The 24546-nt window shown below is 41.6% G+C and overlaps 1 protein-coding gene across 1 annotated transcript in view; it reads right to left on the bottom strand.

The window, feature by feature from the left end:
- bach2b (BTB and CNC homology 1, basic leucine zipper transcription factor 2b) overlaps positions 1-24546 on the bottom strand; it is a 90028-nt gene that overhangs the window by 20710 nt on the left and 44772 nt on the right. The window contains exon 2 of the mRNA XM_062411151.1: positions 12823-13077. Within this exon, the coding sequence (XP_062267135.1) occupies positions 12823-13065 (243 nt within the window). The 5' untranslated portion in view covers positions 13066-13077. The remainder of the gene's footprint in view (positions 1-12822; positions 13078-24546) is intronic.

The following is a 24546-nucleotide window of genomic DNA, read 5'->3' as shown; positions in this document are numbered from 1 at the left end:
TTTCTGTGTCAGTGCCCTGCATCCTCAGGTCAAGTGCCTGTAAAGCCTAATGGTTTGTAAGACTGTGGCTTATCCCTGTTGTGGCCATGTGGCATGGGATGAAAGAGGGAAGCCTTCCATTTAGACTTAATGCCAGATAATTAGGTAAACTCCTGAGCCTGCAGAAGTCCAGACTGCCCTCTGCTGTCACTGAGCACACAGACGAGAGAAAGGAGCCACGGGAGCTGGCTGTAATAGAGGGCTTGTCTGCTGTTTAGAGATTAACGTGAGGTTCACACTAGGTTTCGTTCATCACTTAAGTCAGGCTCGAGAATCCAATCCCTGCAGCCAATCTCTTACCTTTGTTCATTTCCTTGGTGCCAAACATATTACTGTTTAGACACTCAGGGAATGTGATCAAACCACACATGGAGAAAAGGTGTGCTCACAAACGCAATTACAATCGATTCCCTTTGAATCTGGGGTGGTATTGTTTGCAAAGTGTCTTTTCAGGCTCTGACTAATGTAAACACTTTTTTACGAAACCTAACAGAGGCTTGTAGATGTAAGGGATGAGCATTCCTATGTGGTTTTAATGAGCCCACAGTTTACTGATGGTTTTGCTGCCTTTGTTTTCTGAAACAGGATTTATTTTCTCTGCTATCCAGCTTTGAAAAATACAAAATTGTTTGGTAAGGAAACAAAAATATGTTAGTATAGATAGCTTGAGGTCATCTGGATAAGTCTGATAATCTATTAAAGCCCAGGGCCTTTGGGATTTTCTGGAAGATTTATATCATGTTCATTAGCTGACTGCCTATTCTTTTTCAGAGGTCAAAACCCCAGTAGAGACAATACTTTATTGACTTCTTCCTGGTTTATATAGCAGAATTATTTCTGAAGTCAGAGATAATACATGCTTATGGCTCAGAACACTGTGAAGAATGTGGCTGTGCCAGCAGATGGAACATGAATCCAAAATACAAATGGGGATAATGTGGTTTAATGCATTATCTGTTATTATCTGCTGCTGGGGGCCTCTACATTAAAAAGAATAACAATAAGACAGAGTTTGGTGATGTTCTGCAGTTGTTGTGTTCACGACCATTGATTACATCTGTTCACAACCATTGATTACATATGTGCTCATCAGACAGAAGGTAAAGTAAGATCCAGATGTCTGATGACTAACATGTTTTATCTGGATGAAGTTATTTGTTAAAAAGGACCAATATCTAGAATTGGATAAAAAGTCAACATTTTGATAACCACATTGCTGCTGAATGTGCCACTGCATCAGTAACAGGCAACATACCATGGCCCTGTTTAAAACTATACATTTTCTTTAGAACATTTAGAATCATATAATCATCCATTTGTAACCCACTGTCGGTCCAGTTTTTTTAAGACATTTTAATGTTTAAATAGTAGGTACAGCCCTATGCTTGTGAGTGTGGTGGAGCTATAAATCAGTCACTTGCCTTTTAACCAGTATGTTTCTATAATGTAGTGGCAGAATTTAATTGGAGTGGTTTGGTATGAGGAATGCTACTGGTCATTTTTTATGTTGGTTTAGTTCCTTTAAAATTATGACATGAGTGTTGCCTTTTAAAAACAGTTCTTTGAGAGTAAAAATTGATTTTCAAGGCAACACTATTTCAATGTTACCATGTTGTTAACATTATCTGTTAAACAGCTTTAATTGTATGATTTTAAATCACCTATGCATTTAGATAGATTCTCCAAGTGTGTGGATTTCTACAGGTCAGACGATAGAGCGAGCTGTCTGACACATCACTCCAAAATCTCCCTGAGGTGTTCATCTGTGTTGGAATCTGGCGACTGTGGAAGTCAAGTATTTGACAAGTCCCAATGATTAGCCTATGATAAACCCATTGAGAAGCATCATAACCTCTAGGCCCTCCATTGCACATTGTTCTATTCCACAAAACCACTGTTATCTGTGAATCTCTCTTAAAACAGGATGAATTCATGTTTCTTGTTATTTGCAGTGAAATTTGGTGCAGCTCCTTCCAAGCGAGAGCTGTCAAATCTTTCAATTCTTCTTTTAGCTGGCCCATGACAGCTTGAGATATTTCCCAGTTTGCTTTATAGATCACCACTTGCCATCCTCTTACCCACATTGCCAAAGAAGCAGTGACCGCTTTTGATCAACCGTGCTGTTAAAAAGCAAGTTGTGCTTGCGTCATTAGATGTGTTTGCTGTTGCCATGTCTCATTTGGGCTTAAATCTGAATTCTCCTGTTTGTTTCATTCACACATCTGCTGTTTTCTTTGTTGCTGTGATATGATTTCAAACAACCAAATGTTCATGATCTAAAATACAATGCCAGCAGCAGACTTAGCTGATGTGACATATGGTAAATACACATCTGTTTGCATACAGCGTACAATGTGTTGGCCAACTATAAAAACTGAAATATCTTAATTTAAGTTAAGTTTTATCTGCATGGTGCGCTCCAGTTGGTTGTGATGGCTGAATCTCCTTCTTATTTTAACACAGTGCATCCACAGCCTGTATTTTCCAGTATTCCTCTGGTCTGAAGCAGTGCGCTCTGGCTAACAGACAGTCCAACGGCACTGTGAGCCATCAGTCATTGTGAAGAGGAAGCTGCTGACTCCATATCAATGCCAGGGGCTTGTGAGTGCATGTGTGCACCTGCTTGCGCTACAGTAAGGGGGTGGGAGTGTGTGTGAGTGAGTGTGATGTATTGGGGGGAGGGTAGAGGCTTTGACTGGACGAGCTGCTCTACTGATGAGCACAGCACATCTACTACACTCCTGCTGCCGCACACACATTTCTGAACATGCTGCATTAATGAACCTGATGAATCTGACCGCCTCTTTTTCTCTACCCATCAGCAATACTTTGCTGTGTGTGCCGCTTTTATCTTCACAATCATGCCGCTGTGTGATCTTGATGATATTTATAAATTCTGTTTATTATTTCTGCCTTGAAGGCAACCTCCAGTGATTTACCATTATAAAACATCCATAAAAAAATAAGGCCGTTTTAGACGTAATGATAATATGATAGGATGGATCAAATCTGTGCAGAGGAGGCACTGATATTTTGATTTAGCACATGTATGAGCTAGTTTCCACAAGCCCTGGCTCCTACCTTTAGCATAATGCAACTAAAGGCATTTTTTTTAATGAGATCCCTTACCTCACCTTTCAAAATTTAAACTCCTAGTTTGGCTCACGGCAGAGAAAGCTTTTTGCAGCTACAAAAGACATTTTAAAATTGTATGCACTTCACACAATGTGTAACAAATAGCAATTTGTTTCTAAATATTTAAATTCTCTTTTTGAGGATTTGTGTAGTGACTAACGAGTTTCCAGTGAAACGTGAGAAGGTTAGACATGAAGAAATTACGTCGGTTGAATGTGGTTGCAATAAAGTTCCAAATTACCTAGATCAAATTTAGGCTAAAACACATCTGTGGAAGTTAAAATTCAATTTAAGACAAATATTCTAGCTTTTTCTAGGTCTTCATATTTATATTAAGAAACAAACCAAAACAAGATCGACTGGTTCAAATGAAGAAAAGAATGTTGTTCCTAATGAGTCTGAACTGTCACAAAACAACCATCGACAAACTCTACACACAAACCGGCTGTGTGTGATGGATTGTCAGACTAAACAATCAGTCCAGCAGCAAATTAATCAATCAACGGTTACTTAACGATAATGAAGTCAACATTGGACCAATAGTGACCCCTTATACTTGGTTAATTATTAACAAGTAGTCAAATAATGTGTTATCAGTTGAGACAGCACAATGGAGTTTATACTTTCTAGCCATGTTTAATTTTTAATTTTTCAATTGTTATTGTAAACTAGCCTCATTTGAGGTAAATGAATAGTGATTCTACTCACACATAAAGCGTACACACAAAGAACAACATACATAAAAGCCTTTCGGTGATCTGAAAGTGTGCACAGAAATCACTACCACTGCCTCTCTTCATAAGCATGCAGGCACACGCACACACACTCACACCCACACACACAGAGTAACGTGTGGTAGATTGAACCATGCCGACCGCAACGGTGAGGCAGTGGTAGCTTAAATAAGGCCGGCTGCATCCAAGGCTGCTGATAAACAGCACTGCTGCTCGAGGAAAAAGTGCTGAGCATACCAGGGATCTATTTTCAGCTAGTATCAGCAGCTGCTGCCTGCGGGAGCACATCTTTATGTGTGCCCTGTACCATATGTGATTACTCCACTGTTACAACCAGCACAGCAGCCTAATGAAGGAAATCGTACAGGGAGTGACACAGGACGGAGGGAGGGAAGAGGAAGATAGTGGGGCACGGTGGATGGAGGCAAATGAAAGAGGGAGAGGGATGGTCACAATGAAGGAAACTCACGGGTAAACAAAGAAGAGGATACACAGAGTGTTTCCTGGTCATTAGCTGGCCACCATGATGTTTGAAACATGTCAGCTGTTAGCAGTAGTTAGTGTATGAGTTAAGACAAAGACACTCATTTTAACAGGACAGATAGGGGCCATTTTAGTCTAACAGCCCTGTGCTATGTATGTGAGTGGACAAGCGATACCATTACAGGGCAGGAAATTACAGGCAGAGGCCAATCACAAACACTGGCGATTCACATGACAATTTAGGGAAGCCTGCCAAATATCCTTCTATAAACAGGCTGAGCAATACTACATCACCCTCCCCTCTCTCCATCCTCCCCTCCCATAATAACTCTCCCTCTTCCCTCACCCAGCACTTCTCTCTTACATCAGCCTTTCGCCTTCATAGTATAGAGGACTAATGTATTCAAATAGGCTTCAGTGAATTCCTGCATGTCATGCATGCTAATGAAGACACGGCATGGTATGACAATGGAGCGCTTCCCCGTGCAAGAGAAAACACTGCATCTCCGTCGGAGGCAGCAGCCGACGCTTTAACATCAGCTGAGTAACCTGACATTAACCTCTGTGTTCGCAGACAAACAGTAAGGAGCCTGAGTCACAGCTCTAATGAAAACGAACGGGTGCTGCACTGTACACTGTCATGACGCCATTGTGGGTTAAGCTGTTTTGCCGGAGGAGATGACAGGAACTGTGCAGGGACAAAGGCCGGCCGCGAAGCCAAAGCAAAGTCTTTGATAAAGACAGCGGGAGCAAAACATACAGTGAGCAATCAGACAGCCTCTTATTTGTATCGCACTCTGCATTAAAGAAACAGTAAACTGATAAATTCAGTATAATGAGACACTGCAAAAAAAAAACACATGACTAGCCGCTTACAGCTCATTACGAAACCAGTTAAAGTGCCTTTATACCACTGTGGAGATTCTGCATATCCATCCTTAATTTTTTTTATATCATTCTCATGGTTTCATTCCAGATTGATAATTGGTTTTCCATCCTTTCTTCCTTCCAAACAACCATAAAGACTCAAAACTGCCTTCACTTGGAATATCACCAGGGTTTTGCTGCCAGACAAAGTTACTTTGACGTCGTGAAAAGGGTCGTTGCTGAGCACTGTGAATTCAGGCAGTTTCACAGAAATGTTGAGAAGTGTAAGTAATGTGTCATTTTCTATGTCATTAGAAACTCAGATGTTCCTGGTGCTGAGCTTTGGGTAAGTAACCTCCCCCTGACTGGGGATTAAATCAGATAGTGTACATCCTAATCTTGCCTAAGCTTACAGTAGCGACCAGAGACTCTGGAGGACATGACCCCAGCTTTACACTGTTTAACACACAACAAGATTGTGTTTGGGCTGTTTGTTTCTGACCAAACACATTTGAGCCGGAGCAATCAATTACAATCCAGGCTTTTTATTTTTGTTACCACATATGGCAGAATTTTAAGCCCAGACCGATGAATTCTAAATTTTCCTTTCATTAAGAGGGATGTTCATTTCTTCTTTGTGCCGGGTTTGAAGGTTAAATTTAAAGAGCATATCCATGGGTATCCCACTGCGCGCTGTCTCCCAGCAGGCCGGCCGCTCAAGGTGCTCCTCTACTCAGCATCTTCTCTGTCAGCTTACGGGCTGAGATGTGCCCTTGTGTTGGCAGTGAAAGACAGACCCCCTGCTGGACCGAGGGGGTTGGGTATTAGTGCCAGCACTCCCACCGCACCATATCACTCCTCTCTGTGCTGCTCCCTCTTCATATTCTACAACCCAACCCCCATCTTTAAGGAAGGCTCGGTCCCTGCCTCCTACCATCTAATAGGCTATATGTGTGTGATGGTGTCCCGGCAAGGCCCCCTCAGATAAGCCGCCGTCTCATCGGTCCAGCCCTGATCCTCTGTTTGACCTGAGGTGGTGGATAGATGTCACTTATCAACCTTCCTAAGCCAACACAAGACCATAACATTTGTCTCAGGGCAGAGTAGGTCACCTATATAGTTGGGTATAGTATAAGGTAACTACTATCTAGTTGAATGAGGTTGGAGAAAGATTGTGGATTCTGTTTAAGAACTGCTTGGTAAAAAGTGTAGTCTTGGTAACAAGAAACTAAATTTGTAAGTGATGGAGAACAATGTTTCGCTGACCCAAAGAAAGACCCTGATCTCTCTAAGAGGTTTTGCAGTGCAAGCGACATACTACTTCTGCCTTCGCTCTCAGGATATGACAGTCATTATTCATGTGGTCACCAGAAGTTGCTCTTCAGGAACAGAGGAATAACTCAAATCCCTGCAGCGACTGACCAGGGATGTGAAAGCTGCATATGTTCAGATGTACAAATGACCACTAGGAACACCCTAATGTCTAAAAACTGATTCTGATCATGAGCCTTCTGGTTATTTTTGCCCCATCCTCTTTAGGATCTTGTCGTCTTCAAGAGAGGGCACTCCAAACCCTTTCTAAATACACTTTTACTTTCAGATATGATCTGGAAAAAATTCATTATAAAAATTTATTAAATCTAAAATAAAATGAACTAACAACCAGAGCAGTCCGTTTTATGTCTCGTTATGGCAACAGTTAGCCAATTTGTTTCTCAAACACTGCCAAACCTATGATTAATTTTGGACAATACCATTATTAAGAAAAAATTCCAATTGACATAGACAACCTCATTTTGGTTTCTCTATAAATATATATATATATATACATTTATATATATATATATATATATATATATAATGTATGTTTCCTCTATTCCCTATAACCTACCCCCGACTGTAACTCACCCCAACTCTGGTCCTATCCCTCACAACAATCAGGACAAACCACTTTTTTAGCCTTTTAATTTGACATAACAACAAGCTATTCAGAAGTCCGAGCATCTTTTTCAAACTGTGTGGTGTAAAAAACACTGTAGCCACCAGCAGTACTTTCAATTTTAAGTCTTTTGAAAACTAATTACAGTATGTTTACCTGTGTTTGTGTGTTTTCTTTTGGAGATGAAAAATGTGCAGTATTCCCTGGCTCGTGACAGAGGAAAGAACTGACAAACAGGAGGTTGTTTGAGGTCTGTGAACCAGCCCTCTGCTGAATCACAGTACTGCCCCCCCTTTTTTCCCAGAATATAAATCATAGGGCACAAACGTTAGCCAAAGATCCTCCACCTAGTGGAGCCCTACGCTACCCCTGCATTGGTCTGGAATCAATCACTCCAGCCAGTCCTAACATTCCCTGAGCGGACAAGTAGGCAGAGTAAGAGCCACTAAGTGGAATCACGCTTTGACTGGTTATTTGATTCATTCAAGCCAATAAAATGATTCCCTTATCTGATGAAAAAAGTCTATTTGCTATCTGATGCAATTTCAAAATAACGATTCAGTGGACATAAATATTTGTGATTATTAGTGGATTTTCACAATAACCCTCATGAGAACCAAGGCTACATGCTGCTGCATTTCTCCTAGGTAAGTGGTGATTATTGCATGTTTGCCTGCTTCTTCTGGGAAGGGTAACATTACGTTTTACATCTTAAAATTTGCTCAGGTAACCATAAAATGCCTCTTCAGTGCTCTTCACTCAGCCTGAGAGGAACAGATCCCGGTGAGTTTTCTTTCTATCTTACTGGAAGATCATTCTCTGTTTTAATTGGTACTTGTCAATGAGATGCATTCCACATAGAGTCAATTCAATTATTGTTCCACTGCTGTTAGTAATTTGTTTAGCTCCCACTTGAGTCCATCTTTTTTAACAATTCAACATTTCATATAACTCCTATAGTAGATGATGCACTATTAAACATATCTGGCATTGTCAACAACCACGGCCCAGTAAGTGACCTGATCAAATATTGAATTGCCATTTTTTAAAGCAAAAGAGACTCCAGATTCATTCTTTACTAACCTCTCTGTCCTTAAAACCTTGTTTGCATTCCAATAACCTTGGTGGGATTTCAGAGAGTGATCTTAACTTCTGTTGGCACGTATATAACATCTCTGAGACTGTCTTATATCATGTCAGAAACATCTCTAAAGATCGATGGTTCCTGCCTCAGTCAGATTCTGAAAAGCTGGTTCATACATTTATTCCCAGTAACTACAGTACTGAAATATACTTTTCGCTGGAATGAAAGAGCAGGTGGTAAATAAACTCAATTTCATTCTGAATGCTGCAGACAGGGTATTAACTAAAACCAATAGGTCTCGACACATCACCCTCATTTTTATCATCTCTGCAGTGATTCTCAGAATAAGAAATAAATTATTTTTATTGTAAAAAACCAAAACATCTTACTTAAATCTATGAATGGTAAAGATTAGAAAGAACCCTTAGGCCATCAAAGATCTTCTCACAATACTTTACATTTTTTGCAAATTAATGATATCCTTTTCTCATTACTTTTTATTTTATACAGTGGGATGTAAAAGTGTATATTTTTGAGTATGAGTATGATCTTTACCTTTTTTTGTTTTTTATCCTGAAGCAAGTTGGGTCTATGCCTGACGTATAAAATGTGCTATATAAACACAGATGACTTGGCTTGACATCTTGCTCCCACAATAAGGAGGTGATTTCTGTTCATCTCAGCGATGACTGATCCTCTCCAGTGGAGGGCTCTCTTTGAAATTCTACTCCCTGCCTTATATTTGTGGCACGCTTAGCGAAGCCAATCTTATGAATATTCATTGGCTTTTACATTCACAAGTCTTGTGATTAAAAGAAACACTGAGCATGTGGGCTTGTTTTCATATTTTAGTAGGGCGTCACCGTGGGGACAAAAATTGAGGTCTCCATAGGTAGAGGCTGATTTTCCGGTTTGAGACATGGTGTTATAGTTAGAATTAGGTTTTAAATTTGGTTATGGTAGGATTTAGTCGTGATGGTAAAAGTTAGGCTACAGAGATAGGGAGTGAGTGTCGCCCCCTATGGGGATAGTGACAGCTTGTGCCTCCATGATTCACCCTTTGTTGCACATACAGTAGGTAGCAGCTTTCCGTGGCCGCAGACAGACACACACATATCAGTGATGTGTTGCTAACCTGCAGCCGAGCTAAAGGGGGCAGCCCTGAGCAGACACACCAGTGCGCCCCCCCCCCCCCCCCCCCCCTCAGCATCAGGGAGAAAAACGTCATTCAAACATGAAGCAGGTCTGCGTCAGCATGCTTCAGTCGCCCTTTAAAGCAAAGGGCGGCAGTAAGCCACATCAGTGTAATCACATTCCTCCACGAGGAGGCTGTGACCTGTCTAGACAGTCACACATGGGATGCACTAACTGCTGGAGAGGGCAGAGGACTTTTATTTATTTAAAGGTGAAGTTCACAGAAAATATGAGTATAATTAATATTAATATATGAGGTCAAACAAAGAGCCACTGACGAAGTAAGTTTTGTCTTAACAACAAGCTATTCAGAAGTCCTTGCATCTTTTTCAAACTGTGTGGTGTAAAAAAACACTGTAGCCACAAGCAGTACTTTCAATTGTATGTCTTTTGAAAACTAATTACAGTATGTTTACCTGTGTTTGTGTGTAAAATGTGCAGTATTCCTTGGCTCGTGACAAGGAATACTAGTATTTCCAATTTATACCACTTCATATTATTACTCCATAATATTTCACAGCTATACTTAGTGCTTGTGATTTTACACCCAAAATACAGAGACACAAAAAACTGGATATAAGCTGACCCCAGCCACAACATTTTAAAATCTATAGGCTATATTTTATAATAAAATGGAAGGGTCCATTTTGGTATTGCTGCTTTGGGATCTCAATGCAACTCCCACTTATTAAGCAAATTATATGTTGTCAAATACTTGAATACTGAATATGTTTAGATTTGTATCACATTTTGTTCTGCCAAGCTGCAGAGGTGTCAGTCTTCACACATACTTGATAATCCTTTCTAGTATTTTATAAATAAAACTTAATATCTACACATTATAGGACTCCTTGCCCTTCACCAGGACAATCACATCGCACAGGATATCCTTCTACACATGTCATTGGGGGGTGTGGTTGAAAATGATGTGGCTACCTTAAGTGTCCATTGCAAGAGAATAACATATTCATTTGATGTTGTTTTTACATTTAGATAAAAGAATAAAAAAAAAAGAATTAAAAAAAAGTGTGAAATGTTGTCAACTTCAACGGGGATAGACAAAGGAAAGGAGGCTTGGTTAAATCCTCAATGGCAGTAATTCTCCCCGGTACATAAAAGAGACATTCATTGAAAGATGTTACGTTCCACACTCAATCCCACACCTGAAACACCCAGTGGCTCATGCGTTATTCATGTGTGCAGCAAATGAATGAAAGGGAGGCAGCTGTGTGCATCCGGGAGCCCTTCCCCGCTGTCAATTTCTGAGTCAAAGAGTAAAAAAAAAAAAAAAAACTGCGATGCTCATTTTACATAAGACGACAATCTGACAGCGACTTCTCCTTCAATGAGGGTAGCGACAAAGTCATTTGACAGGCGGAAAAAACTGGGGCTTTATTAATGCATGCTGGCCCCGGCAAAGAGCCTCAACGCCACAGCACATGTGGGATATGCCCCAGTTTTTTCCGTCGGCACATGTATAGGTGGATTTGTGTGAGTGTGGGTGTGCGACATCAATGCGTCAGAGTACTTTCATCATGTGTTTGGCGAAGGAGCTCTGAAAGGAGTCAGTTTAAAGTGACAGTGTGAGAGCGAGAGGTGAGCGAGAGCGAGGGGTGTTGTTGAACCTGACGAGCGCCGGGCCCGAGGTGGCGTTAATCTGCGAAGTGTTACCTGCTGCCGACAACGACGGCGGCGGCGTCATCTGACAGGTGCTAATTGGCAATCATAGCCCCATAGGCTCAGTGTTGCACTTTCTCACACATCTCCCAGAGTCTCGATCAAATTAAAATAAAGGTTTACTGACATCATTTGGCTGAAAGAAAGGCCCCGTACAGTGAAAAGAGAAATATCTTTTAAACAATCAGAAAGTCAAGGCAGGAGATGTTATGTTAATTGAAAAAAAAAGGTGGGAATGAAGTGAGATTTTTTAGAAACTGTATGTTGCCATTGGGAAACTGCCCTGACAGCATCCTTTGTAATAAAGGAGCAGAAAATGTCTCTTTTTGTCCCATTTGTGTCTGTTCATTTCTATTTATGACAAGCAAAGGTCCATAGCAGTCCGCACGAATTACGCCCATAATCAGTCATTTTTATGACATCGGAAACATACAAATTCACAGCAGGTGCAGTATAACTTGCTGTCAGTCACCAGAATTTGATTTCCTGGGTTCAGTCTACATGAGGGAGCTATATTGTATGAACGGAACATTCAATCACAGTGTTACATGGAAAAATGATGAAAGAAAATGATGCATAAGTATTGAAAGTAAATAATTCACTTTGAGTAATATAATGGAATATTTAATGAAATTATATTCAAGTAATATGTAATCTAATGAGGGTTTTTGAATCTACATCCACTCCAACATGTTTTAAAAATGTAAACAGTTGTATTATTGTAAAAGGCAGATTTTAACAGCTGTTAGGAAAGACATCATGGTCAGCAACACTTCTAATTGATTATCCATGTTGCATTTTACACTGGTAGCTGAGGCTCACTTCCTGTTGTTTTCTTCCAGAATGGGGGGGGCATGTGTTTTTGTTTCCCAACACCTCTACTTCCAGACTAAAATGCTGACCTGGCATTTCCAAACTAAACCAGGGCCAGCAGCGTTTCCAAATTTCTCCTTTTAACTTGCTCTAAAACTGTGTAGTAGTGTGGATGCCAAGAGTATACAGAGCTCATGCGCATTCAAACAATAATGTAGGGGGGGCATTCAAAAGTGACCAGTCCAAACCTGATGGGAGTGTGAAAGATTACTAACACAACTGAAAGTGTTTTCCATCAAAATAAAAGATACCAATGTACGGCCTCACTGCGGTAGCAACAGATCTACTTCTGGCTGCTGTAGTTGCTCTGTTGACAGGAGTGTGTTGTGGCCCTGAGATGTCTGCCCTGACTCAGCTGCTGTCTGTGTCTCGGCGAGCTTCTTGACTCAGAATAGCCTATTGTACTTTGCAAGACAGCTGCTAATGTCTGTAGATAAAAGTTTCCGAGTCCTAGAATAAATGTAAATGTTATGTGCTGTTTGTTTTGATCAGATGTTGGATGAATAAATGTTTCAGGCTTTTCCAAGAACTTGGAAATTGACCGTGCAACTAAAACAAACTTTTGCTTTTGATGTGTTTTATATGATAAGAAAATATTGGACACAGTTCACCGTGTTATCTATTACATGAGTTCTTTGTTTATGGTCATAAGATGAGTTCTGGGAACTGTGTTTTACTGCGTGGAAAGTGCTGAGGGCCTGGTTATTGCCTTTGTTTCCTTGTCAGGGGGAGTTTAAGTTTTACATTGTTTTAAAGTCAATAGCATTTCAGGGAAACATTGTGTTTGATGAACAAACCTCTTCAGGAAGGCTAACGACCAAGCCATTCTCCGCCTGGCCCACCAGCGCCTGGAGGAAATACTCGCTGCAAGCGGCCAGCACGGACCGGTGCCCGCGGAACTCCTTGCCCTCCACCAGGACGGTCACATCGCACAGGATATCCTGCTTCCGCTGGTCGTTGAGGCAGAGGAGGATATTGGTACAATGAACCGTCGACTCATACACATACATGGGGGCTTCAGGCTTCACATCCACGGACATTCCGCTCACGCCCTGAAAATAGAAGCAAAACAGAGGAGGATGAGCTTACAGCTGAGTCTGGTGAGCACATACCCAAGAGCTGACATCTGCCCTGGTTGTCTGCTGCAGAGAACCTCCTACACTGGCTTGACAGACTGTTGCTCTCCGCTTTACATACTGACTTTTAGTTATTCAAAAAGTTACTAGTTACACATAAGAATTCACACAGACGACATGAATCACATGAGACAGACTTATAAAGTATGTCCAGCTTATACGCATTTCCATCAATAAAAAAATATTTTCATTTAAATCCCAATTGAATTTATTCTAAATTCCATCTAGATCTCCAAGCTTTTATTCTAAACTCAGTTCTCCACCATTCAGCTCTGTACTCAAACACAGAGATGAAGGATTACACTTATATCAAGCTTCTCATTCGGGTTTCTATATACAGATTTATAAATAAATACTGATACTGTTCAGTACATGCTTGGATTTTAATGAACACAGATTATGTAACCTGGCTGAAGTAACAGTAAGTCAGTGTAACTTCTATCAAAACACAAACATACTTAATAACACATGGCCTAGATTCTCCTGCTCACACACACACACGCACACACATCTCTGGAGTAAAAACATGTCACTTGTCATGGCACAATCTTTTATCTGAGTGTGTGAGATTACTTTTCCGTCAGCCAGGATTCTGAGTGTCAGTGAATCTGGGTGAAAGGCCTCAGGAACAGTGGTGTGTGTGCCGAACGGTGTTGTTGTGAAAATGAAGCCTGAGAGGCTCCTTCACCTCGCATGTGGAATAAGCTCCCAGCATGTGAAAATGGGAGCTCTTCATTGTGTGAATGGAAAAAGAACGGGGTGAGGATGAGGAGTAGGAATCTCTCCACACACTATAGGTGATCAGCTGAGATCGGATCACCGGCTTTGGTGTCATGAGCAAGTGTTTCTCCTCCTGAAGGCAATCAGTCTGGTTCACAATGCCCACAACAATATACAGCAGTGCTGAAGGAAACTGTCAGATGAGCTTTACAGGAGGTGAAATTACTAAATGTCACCGGTTTAAAGATGGTTCTGTCAAGAGAGATGAACCAAGAGCTTGTGAAAGGGACTACACAAAGGCCTCTGGCTTAACTACAATGGGTAAATATATGTGGAGTAAATATTAATATTACAGAAAGTGCATGTGGAGTTAAAAGGCTCCCTATTGATATGGGGAACAGTGCTGGAAGAAAATGTAATTCCTGACATCACAGACATATTCAACCACATACAGCATTTTCCTTCTTAATCAACATGAGAGCAGATTATTGGACTAAATGTTAAGATACAACAAAAGAAGTACTTATTTAAGCTATAGGTTGCAACAATTATATTATTTGCCTTAGTTTTTAGAGTGGCTATATTATGCAACCTCGATCTTTTACAGATTTAACAGATTCATTCCTCAGGACTTTAGCGGGTGTTTTGGGCCGTGAGTCAGCTGACACAAGCCTCATAAAAGAGCTTTAAATCCGAAGCTCAAGGAAACATCTGGAAAACATCCACTGACAATCCGCTCTGAGCTGAAAGCCAGACTAAAAAAGGTGTTTTAGTTAGTGATGCAAGTCGCATCCTTTTACAACTCTCCAACGACCATCTATGAACCAGATGAAAATATGCAAATGACTGAGCAACTGTAAGGCTCGACCTTGAGAAACTGATTAGCCTCATTAGGGAACTGGGCGACAGTTGAGACTTCTTCAAGAACAACCAGCAATCAGACAAAGAGATCTTCAGTAGCCCAGTGAGTTGTGCTTTTTGTCCAATCAAGTGCAAGAAGGGATCACACTGATGAGAGTTCTTCTTCTACAAGAGAAATGACTGACACAAACAAATGCACACAGAGCCCAGACCACCAGAAATTAGGGAAGTGGTCATTCTGGCTCTGTGAGGCTACACCGAACCACAAGCCCCCTAATAAGAGGCCATTTGTAGATCCAGCTGTTTACCTATAGGACAGAGTTATGATAATGATTTTGACTGCAGCAGTCTGGTGTGGGGGCTGATGTGGAACAACTGTGTCAGTCCAGACTCCTCCTGTGGTTCTGGCTGGTCCAACTGTTGTACAGCTTGCTTATTTCCACCAAACATTTTTCAGTTGGCTTCCTCGGATAATGACCTGTCTTCCAAGAATAATGTTTCCAGATGCGGTTGCGAGGTTCAGAGCAATCCAAACATGCTATTTCTACCCTTCACTTGGACTTCAGATGGTTTGTTGCAGCGGGGGGAAAATGCAAGGATGACACAAACACACAGACACACACACACAAATACTTTGCAAGCATTTTCATTTACAAACGCACACATACATGAAGACAGAAACATACCCAGACACACACATCACAAAATAGCCGGATCTGGCAGAAATATGATTAGAAGTGCTGATTGCTTTTTTTAACTTCCAGGGTCAGTTGACGGCAGCTGCTTATACTGATGCTGCCAAGCTTCTGGTGGGTGTCCTAACATTTATGCGCGGATCAAACGTGCAGCGTTATCAAGATGAGTACACTTCAGCGGCAGGGCAGAGCTGACTTCAAGGTTTATGGCTGGCTTCTCCCGGCGCGAGCCTGCTGATCTGAGCAAAGCTGATGAAGACTAATGTGGCTGGAGACCCATTAGTACAGCATTCGGACTTACAGCTATTATGCTTGTGGAGCTTCAGTGAACCACTTAAAGCAGCACTCTACCACACCGTACAGAAGGTGCTTCAGAAGCAGCTGCAGGTTACACCTTTTACCACACTTAAGTTCACCTGCCATTATGAATCGAGAGCCATCACTAACTGTATCTGCTGCTGCCTGACTGTTGTCATTGGTCAAGTGCTGTTTTACCATCTTGCATCCCTTATCTAGATCGATGTCATCACATTATTCAATATTTGTATTGATAAATACTACATTTATGGTTAATGGGCTGTTTTTGCATAAAGTCAACCACTTAAAGACAGTACTTTAGACAACCAACTTCTGAGCCACAGCTGCCCAATGGTTATTAAATTATTGGGTAGTATTTTGTGACTCTGCTCAGGGACGGGTCCTTATTATTTAAGGAATGTGGCAGAAGCAGAAATGAAAAATCTGTCTACAGGCATTACTTCCTTTGACACACACACACACACACAAACACACACACCACAAATTGTGTGCCATTCTTTCCTCTCTTTTTTTTCTCAGTTATCAGCAGTGTCACAGATTATCGCCATGGAAACGTAGCTGAGATTCCCCCGGGGGTAGGTCAGAAAAATCTTTTGGCCAAGTCATACTCTAGTTTTATGCATCCGTTGGCTATAAGAGCAAAGCTAAGGCTGGAATAATTCTGTGGACAACAGCAGCATTTATAGAGGAACAAAGACATTGAAGCAGTCGTTGAGCTGAGGAGGACGAGCGGCAGGAGGTTTGAGGCAGCTTTGGCTTGACACTATCATATTCATGTGGTCTTGGTTGGGGGAATTTCAGTAGGAGGGGTAGTAATGTGTGACTGAGTATCATAATGTGCTCTGTGATGTGTGTCCCCCCCTCCCTCCCCTTGTCAAGACTCGGCAGGATGACGTTCAGGGTGTGTGGAAGGAAGAGGCGGGTCTGGGCCAAGACAGATTTAAAAATACGAAGGAGAGAGGGCGGACAGTGTTTGGGGGCTGAACTGAGCCCACGGTGGCAGAGTCATGATCACTCCTATCATAAAAAAACACATCATCCGTTATTCATGGAGCTCTTCTACACATTCCTGGAAAGATGCCCTACTTGAGTTTTCTATATGCAGATTATATACAACAGCATAGATTCTTTTAACATAGTTTGTTTTGCCATTTCTCCTTGAAGCGAAGCCAACACTGAAAGCTTCGATGTGGAGGCTTCCTGTTTTCTCTGTGGTTCTGGCAAGCAGACACTGTGCACCTCTGCAAATACGAAATACTTTCATGTGGGATTTGCCAGTTTAACGTGCAGAAAAACAGAACCAGATTGAAACCTGGCTGCATTCGAGCACCAGTAGATATCAACTAACCCTCCTGAATAACATTGTTCTTCTGAGTCACTGGTCGGACAGTTTCACGACAAAGTCCGCCAACACTCTGAAGGCAGGGTGTTTTCAAGAACACCCATTAATATCAAAGCAACACAGACATGGACACATATAGAGAAACATTAAAGGGCGATTATCTTCAGAACAACTTGAGTCTTGGAGCTTTACAGTTGGTTCCTGACTTTTGGATGAAACAATCTCCAGTCATAGTCCACTTACTGAAAAATAGACAAAAATCACAGAGAACAATAAGAGACAAGTTGGTTACAAAATAATCCCCACTCGAGTTCCACTGATCCCTGTTTCCCACTAGCGTCTGGCTTTTGTGTTGCGTGAGGATACAATTGGCATTAAATCCTCAGTCAAATTACTATGCAGAGGTCACAAGTATTTATCAACTCCAATGTAAACATGACACCGTGGTGGATGTACTAAATATAAAAAAAGACAGAGAGACACACAAGTCTACTTAGAGCGTTTACCCATGTTCAATAAACTACAGATACGCTTCCTTTAGTGTAAAAATGTTTAAAGTGTATTACTTTTTCATTATGGGGCCTTTTATCTCTTGATATCTTGATATTTAAATCTTCCTAATGATCTTCACAGTTCAATGGAGATGAAGACTTTGATACTGACGAAACAGCTACATTGTTCTGTCGACTGGGACCTTATCTTTTCATTTGGCAACATCTCTTCAGTCATTGAATAACTCACATCTAGGAATGTGACATTACAGGCCTAAGGTTTTGTATATTTTCAGAAATCTAATATCTATACTACCAGTTGAAACTAGGACAAAATGGCATTATCCTTTTTGTAGAGATGGAACCTGCTCCCTTTCTTACACTTAAAGCTGGGGTTGGTAATCCTGGGAAAGCTAGCATGAGCAGGCTACCATTTGGAAATATGCAAGCGATACATCCCTCCACCTCCCATCGACCTTCTCGTCAAAGCACACACACTGCCCGACAACTGCTAGAAGTCGACTTTTGGCCAGACTTACTTCTGGCTATAGATTCTGCTTCAGTTGTGTATGTCTCCCTGGCTTGTGAAGAAAACCTGTCATGCACAGTGACCGCACGGATAGGGTTCACATAGGCAGGTAGGTTAGAGTCGGACAGGTACGCCAGCCAAAACAACTTACCAAGCCTACCTTTTAATCAATGAAATCGTTTTTTGTTCCATTACTTATTGATTTGTTGACATGTCTGATGATGTTTTCCATCATTTTCCTGACAAATTGGGGTTCCGAGAGAACGACAATGCACAGCACTGAGCTAAGGGAGACCAACATGAGCACCTGCTGCAAACCACACACAACTCTGGGTCAACAGAAGAAATAGTTTTGGGACGATTTTGTCCCACGGAACATCGTCAGTGCATGACTGTGACAAAATCCAAATGCGTTGTGGCCCCTAGTAACATACAAGGTTAGTCTCGACTGCTGCAGACTAATAACATTAACCACTGAGGCAGTAAAGTCAGAGGGAGACTTGCGTGAACACTGTGTCACTGTGTGAAATTAGGGGGGAGGACTTCTGCCAGATGACTGTAATTACACAGAGTAGGAACCTGATTTTAATTGGAATTATCAAATTAAGCCACAGTAACAGTTGCCCTAGGTGCTGTACAAGGTGGCAAATGTCAAATTTGATGATGATGATGATGATGATGATGATGATGATGATAATAAATGCAAGTATAACAGCGTATGTTACCATGCATTCTATCTACGTTTGCATGCAAAGCAAATGCCAGAAAAAGCCATTTTAGCCACAAATGCACATCATAATGTACTGTATTTAAATAAGATGATTCTTTTTTTTATAAAGGTTTCATTTCCTCATGTGAAACTATCTGCTTCCTCATACCCTCTGATTATTATTTGTGGCTATGTTGTGCAGGCTGTGCTGAGCACATGTATGTATATGGTAAGTTGGGTAGCTGACAAGACAGAAGTTGAGAAAGTAGAGTCAGGAATGAAATAGAGTTCTGCTACACAACCTAGACCCAGTAGATTCCAGGAGAGTAAGGATTTAGGGGTTTGGGGTTTTGGTTTTGGTAATTTTCTTTCTTTCTAAATCTTGTGCGGATGCGGTTTGTTCTGAATGTGTTTGACATTCTCCAGACTAACTTTTTCACAGGTAGCATCTTTTTGGGAAAATTAAGGTAACATTCAATGAGTTTACATGCAGCCGTCTTAATTAACATACTCTAGTCTGTAACACACTTTCAATTTCTCTCTCATTCTCTGTCATAGTGCTTTGTGGTTCGGCTGATTTTGTATTTCTTATTATTGTGCAACGTCAACATTTCAACACAAGTGTGTTGACCTGGTTACAAGTTTAGAGTTGCCCACAATACACACACACAGCATGACACTCCCATTTGGACCGCAACCATTTGTACTGCGTCAGCCGTTGTGGTTGAAAGTAGCACTCTTTTGGGTTTTAAGCAAAATAACCATCTATACACAGCTTCATCTTCGGGACATGGTGACATTAAGACCAGCTTATTTGACAAAAGTGCAGATAGAGTGAGGCCGACATGATGATTGTGCACTGTAGCTTGTGAGCTCTAAAACATTTACACAAACAAATGCAAAACTCTCACTGTACTACTTGCAAGCCATTGGACAGGAGAGCAAACACGACATCAATTTACTGTACAGCCTGTCCAATAAATGTTTTTTTGGCTACAATGAATATTAAAGCCTTTCTTGGCTCTTAGCAAGGCTTTAACACAGCATCTGTTAGGTATTGATCATCTCATTTAGTTGTTCTGTTAAATAAACAGTTCATATTTAAGATGGTATAATAATCTTGAAACATATCTATCTCCAGTCATGCAGTACTGTATCATACATTCATTTTGGACAATAGGGGGCTGGCCTTTATTATCAGAAGCTGGTGCATACACAGGATGGACAAACTGAAGAGATCATCAGAAACGCGTTAATAGTTCATTACAGGCGCCGAATGGGGATATCAGACAGATGGATTGATTAAACTGGGATTACTCTATCTGGGCTGTTATAGAAAATGCAAATGAGGTTGGATTCAGACCTACAGCTCCTAACTTGCTTCCAACGTCTCCCTGGATATTACGCAGATACACCCCTCTCTGTTTCTATTAGTCCTGTATTTCACACTCAGGTTATTTAAGACTCTAAATGAGCTGTGATTGGTATTATATGAGCCACACCATTTAAACTGGTTACCTGTATTAATGCTGTGACTGATCAGTGTACCCGACATCAACTAAACTCTCCGGAAATTATAATTAAAGGTTGTGCAAGAACTGTTTGAACTCAGTTGTGATCCATCTTTCCACTGGACAAGTATTGGTTATTTCTGTTATGTTGTAACTTAAGCAGGACTGAGTGGTTGTCTGGTGGTTGAGACAACTCTCTGAACCTTGTGGCTTTTGACAGTGTTGCAAAACCTGTTCAATATGCACTGTCATCAAGACTAAAAGCAAGTCTTCTTTTCCTGTTCCTAAAAGAAAAAGATGTTCTCTAATTACATAGTGAGGTTTTGTGTGTGCAACTGTTGCTGTAACAGACTAAACATCCGGCTCAGGCTGGATCATGTGTCTCAGAAATAATTAATGGAGCCAATATTCAGCCAAAACTATTCAATCACAAATACGTGATTTGAAAACGAGAGGCCTTTCTTGGTAAGAGGAAGGAAATCTTTTGTGTCTGCTCATTGCAACAAAAAAATCTGTAACTTAGGAGGTAGCTGAGTAATGCATTCAATGATGTGGTGTTTGGACACAAAAAAGAGAACTAGGTAGCTTCGGCATTCAACTTGTTTCCTCAAACCTCGGTTAGAAATGGATGAATTTGAATGTTCATTTAGATAAAGAACATCATCAGTGGGCTGTATCAAAACCAGCAGCCCGACGACATCCCTGGAGTAAATTCCTCCACTTCAGATTGTAAGACATGTTTAGAGCCGAGCCGTTTTTGTGGGGCTTTCCAATCCGACCACAGAGGCTTCACTAACCTCCATGGCAGATGCTCCTCATTCTCCACACTGCTGATAAGCAAAACAGCTTTCAGAAGGTCACCAGGTTGCCAATATTGATCCTGAGATAATATGTGCAAGACAGCCACCTCAGAGACATGCAGCTGATGCTCACCAGGATCTGCTGATTAAACACTGAGAAACGTGGAAGCATGATGAAAACCTTTGCCGTGTTCGATTGCACTAACAAAGATATCAGAGTTATTGCCACTGTGCAATTAATTCCAAGTGCTGTTGTGGTGTATGTATCATAACATATTTAATACTGCAGAAAGGTTCCATCACTGTGGTTGTAAATGGAATTTGACTGAGGTAAGGTGTTTCACAACATAAGATAATCTAGAAAGTTTGAAAGTAAAACCTGGGTGTCATGGAACCATGTCAGGATGCAACTGGACTCATTATCCTGAAGTTCATCTACATATGGATCAAGTGCTTTTCACTGCAGATAGAAACCAATACTGTCTCCCTGTGCTTAGATTGGGGGACTGAGACAAAGACAACACAGCATCAATCCCTCCACACAGAGGAGCTATTCATGCACACGATTCAGCTGGACTCTAGATCTGTTGCCCCGGATCTAATAAAAGAGCCTGTACTGAGAAGGCACCTAATCTGTACTCCATTAATGTAATGTCCTTAGCAAACACTCAGGACTGGCATGGTCACATGACTGGAGTAACCTGGATTAGGTTGCGTCCCCTGGGTGCAGCCAAGCTGCAGACCCTCCCACAGTGCTTCTGCTGCTGACACTGATGAATGGGACTGGCTGAGAGAGCGAGCATGCAACTGAGCAAGTTCTGATCAGGCCCGAATGCACTTGGACTGCTGCACAGACCTGCATCTATCTGCAGCTTGCCTTATTAACACCAGAGCTACTTCATCTCCCAGCAATGGAACGGTCCAGGCATTGACCTCAGCCACGGAATCAATACTCAAACCACTGCAGAGATTTAGCTTTTAAAAGAGACAATTAGTGTGTCGCACAAGCCGTGCAGAAACAATCAGTCTTCTGGATTGCACATTAAAAAACGAATTATAAGCATCTGACATCTGCAGTAAAGATGCATTGAGGCTTGTGTCTTTGACCTCAGGAAAATATGAAGTCAGAGGGCTAAGAGAAAAAACCTTTGACAGCTTCAATCCACAGTAAGACAACGGAAGAGTGTACTGGGGAAACAGACGCTAAGCACTCGTGGCCAGGTGTGAACATGGGTTTCTACAGCATGTCTTCAAAACCTGGTGTCACTGCGGTGGCTTGCATCTGCATCTAACTGAACAACACTCCAGACACTATGTAGAGTAGACACTATGCATGTTGCTGATTAATCCCTCCTGAAAGCTCACCTTGAAGAATAAAATCAAGACAAACAACGAAGGAAATCACGCGCCACTAACGGCCAAATAATCAAAAACATGTCTGCTGTCACAGAAGGTATTCACTGAAATGCAGTCAGTATCACTGGTGCTGTCTGTTGAAAAATACAAGACTTTACGTTGATTTCTTTAAAAATCCTCTTTGCCTCCTATGTCACAGAAACAGTGTAAATCAAGCGGTGTAAGCGTCACCTGAACACGTTGGCATTACCTCAGAAAGGCCTAAGCACAGATCCAGTCATCTTGTTATTCCAGTCGTGGCTCTGATAACTTTCTAATGTCTCTCACTGTTGGTTACTGACAGGATCTAGCCTATCAGTGTCTGTGGGTGGTGAGTATGACTGAGCAACTGAGGTATGTGTGTGTGTATGTGTGTGTGTGTGTGTGTGCGTGTGTGTGTGTGGTAGTTTTGCATGTGCGATGGCATACCAGAGTATTTCTGGACCCTGCCTGCTCAAATGCAGCTTGCATGAATCATGACTTCCCACATAGTAGGTCAGTGAGCGGGGTGAGTCATATTGCTGTCTTATATGGTAACACACTGCACATGTGATAGAAACACTGGGGTTATCTATAGACTGGGCTCGCTGTTTCAAATGTCTGAAGCAGAGTTGCTCTGTGTCAGCGTCGTCTTGGCCCTCACATGATATGACAACTCACTCCACTTCATTTAGTCGTCTGAGAAGAACTATCTGTGATGTCTGTGAATTAGACATTCAGTATTTGAACAGTCTGCCCGACATTCTGGTGTGACTCAACGTGACTCAGAACCATTCGGCTTTCATTGGACACGGCCTTTAATGTAAATACCACATTACTGCACAAAATGCGCCAAAGCAAAGACTCTCGACTCCAGAAAGGTTAGCGGATACATATCGCATTTCTTAACTCCTGCTTGACATTCACACCTGCACACACAATAATGTGTTTGTCTAAACCTTTTTCTGTGGGATTGGCTGAATTAACAAGGGAAACAAGTTTTGGTATTTGCCAGCCCCTCTAAGGCCAAAAGGGGGAAACAAAACACCACCAAAACCACCACTGTCAAGAGGGAAGGCGCCCTTTGAGGGACTGGATTAGGATAAGTGGAGTGTTCTTCAGCAACTGCCTGAAAAGGAGCAGATCTTGCACTAAATAGGCCAGTGATGGGCAGGCCAAGGGGCTGCTAGCATGAGTGTGACCAAGCCTAGATTATGTGCTGAATTATTAATGGAGTGAAGAGTTGAGAAGGGGGGGGGGGTCGGTAGGTTTGAGGTGGAAGCCTTCATCTGAAACAATAGACCCGGCACATGCATGAAAAAAAAATGTAACCGTCATTTCAACAAAAAGCTCACACTCAAGAGCTCTCATGGAAAAAAAAAAAATCAAGTGGAAAGTCTCTCCACAGGAAAGAGTTGTCACAGAGCCATCGCCCACGTCAAAACCTTCAAAAGCCACGTCTGTACGCATGCATGTGTGTGGGTGTGTGTGCAAAGCCAGTGTATGTGATCATGTGTGTAAGAGCGAGTGGGCTGGAGGGTACAAGCCTGTTGATATGGCAAAGAAAAGCTTTTTCTCACACACGTTTCTCTTTTGTGTAACCTCTCAAGTTTTACAAATTTGCTTTACATTGTTGTGGAAACATGCGGAATGTGTAAACCTGGAGCACTGGTTTGAATATCCTGCTAAAGGCCGCAAAACCAGGCTTTGATAAAACGATAAAAGGCAACATCTACGAATGTGACTGATTGTAACACACGGTTGACAAGCACAAAGAGACATTCCTGCAAGTCGCAATACTCAGGGTCGGTGCTTGACACCACGCTGACGCTTCTTTAATCATCAAATTCTTTCGTGTGTATTTGTTCCTTTGCCGTCGGAACATCTTGTTCTGCCGTGAAAGACCACGCGCAAGACTGGAAGGCCACGAGAGCGGATTCCCTCCAAACTGTCTTTCAACCATTCACAAACAAGCTTTGTTTAGCGCGGCGCCCTGCAGCTCTTGTTCTCTCCCTTCACAAGGTTGCGTACGGCT

Source organism: Platichthys flesus, chromosome 18 (assembly GCF_949316205.1).
Source record: "Platichthys flesus chromosome 18, fPlaFle2.1, whole genome shotgun sequence".
Classification (NCBI taxonomy): Eukaryota; Metazoa; Chordata; class Actinopteri; order Pleuronectiformes; family Pleuronectidae; genus Platichthys; species Platichthys flesus.
Note: the sequence above shows the minus strand (reverse complement) of the source record. Positions and strands in the feature narration are given on the sequence as shown.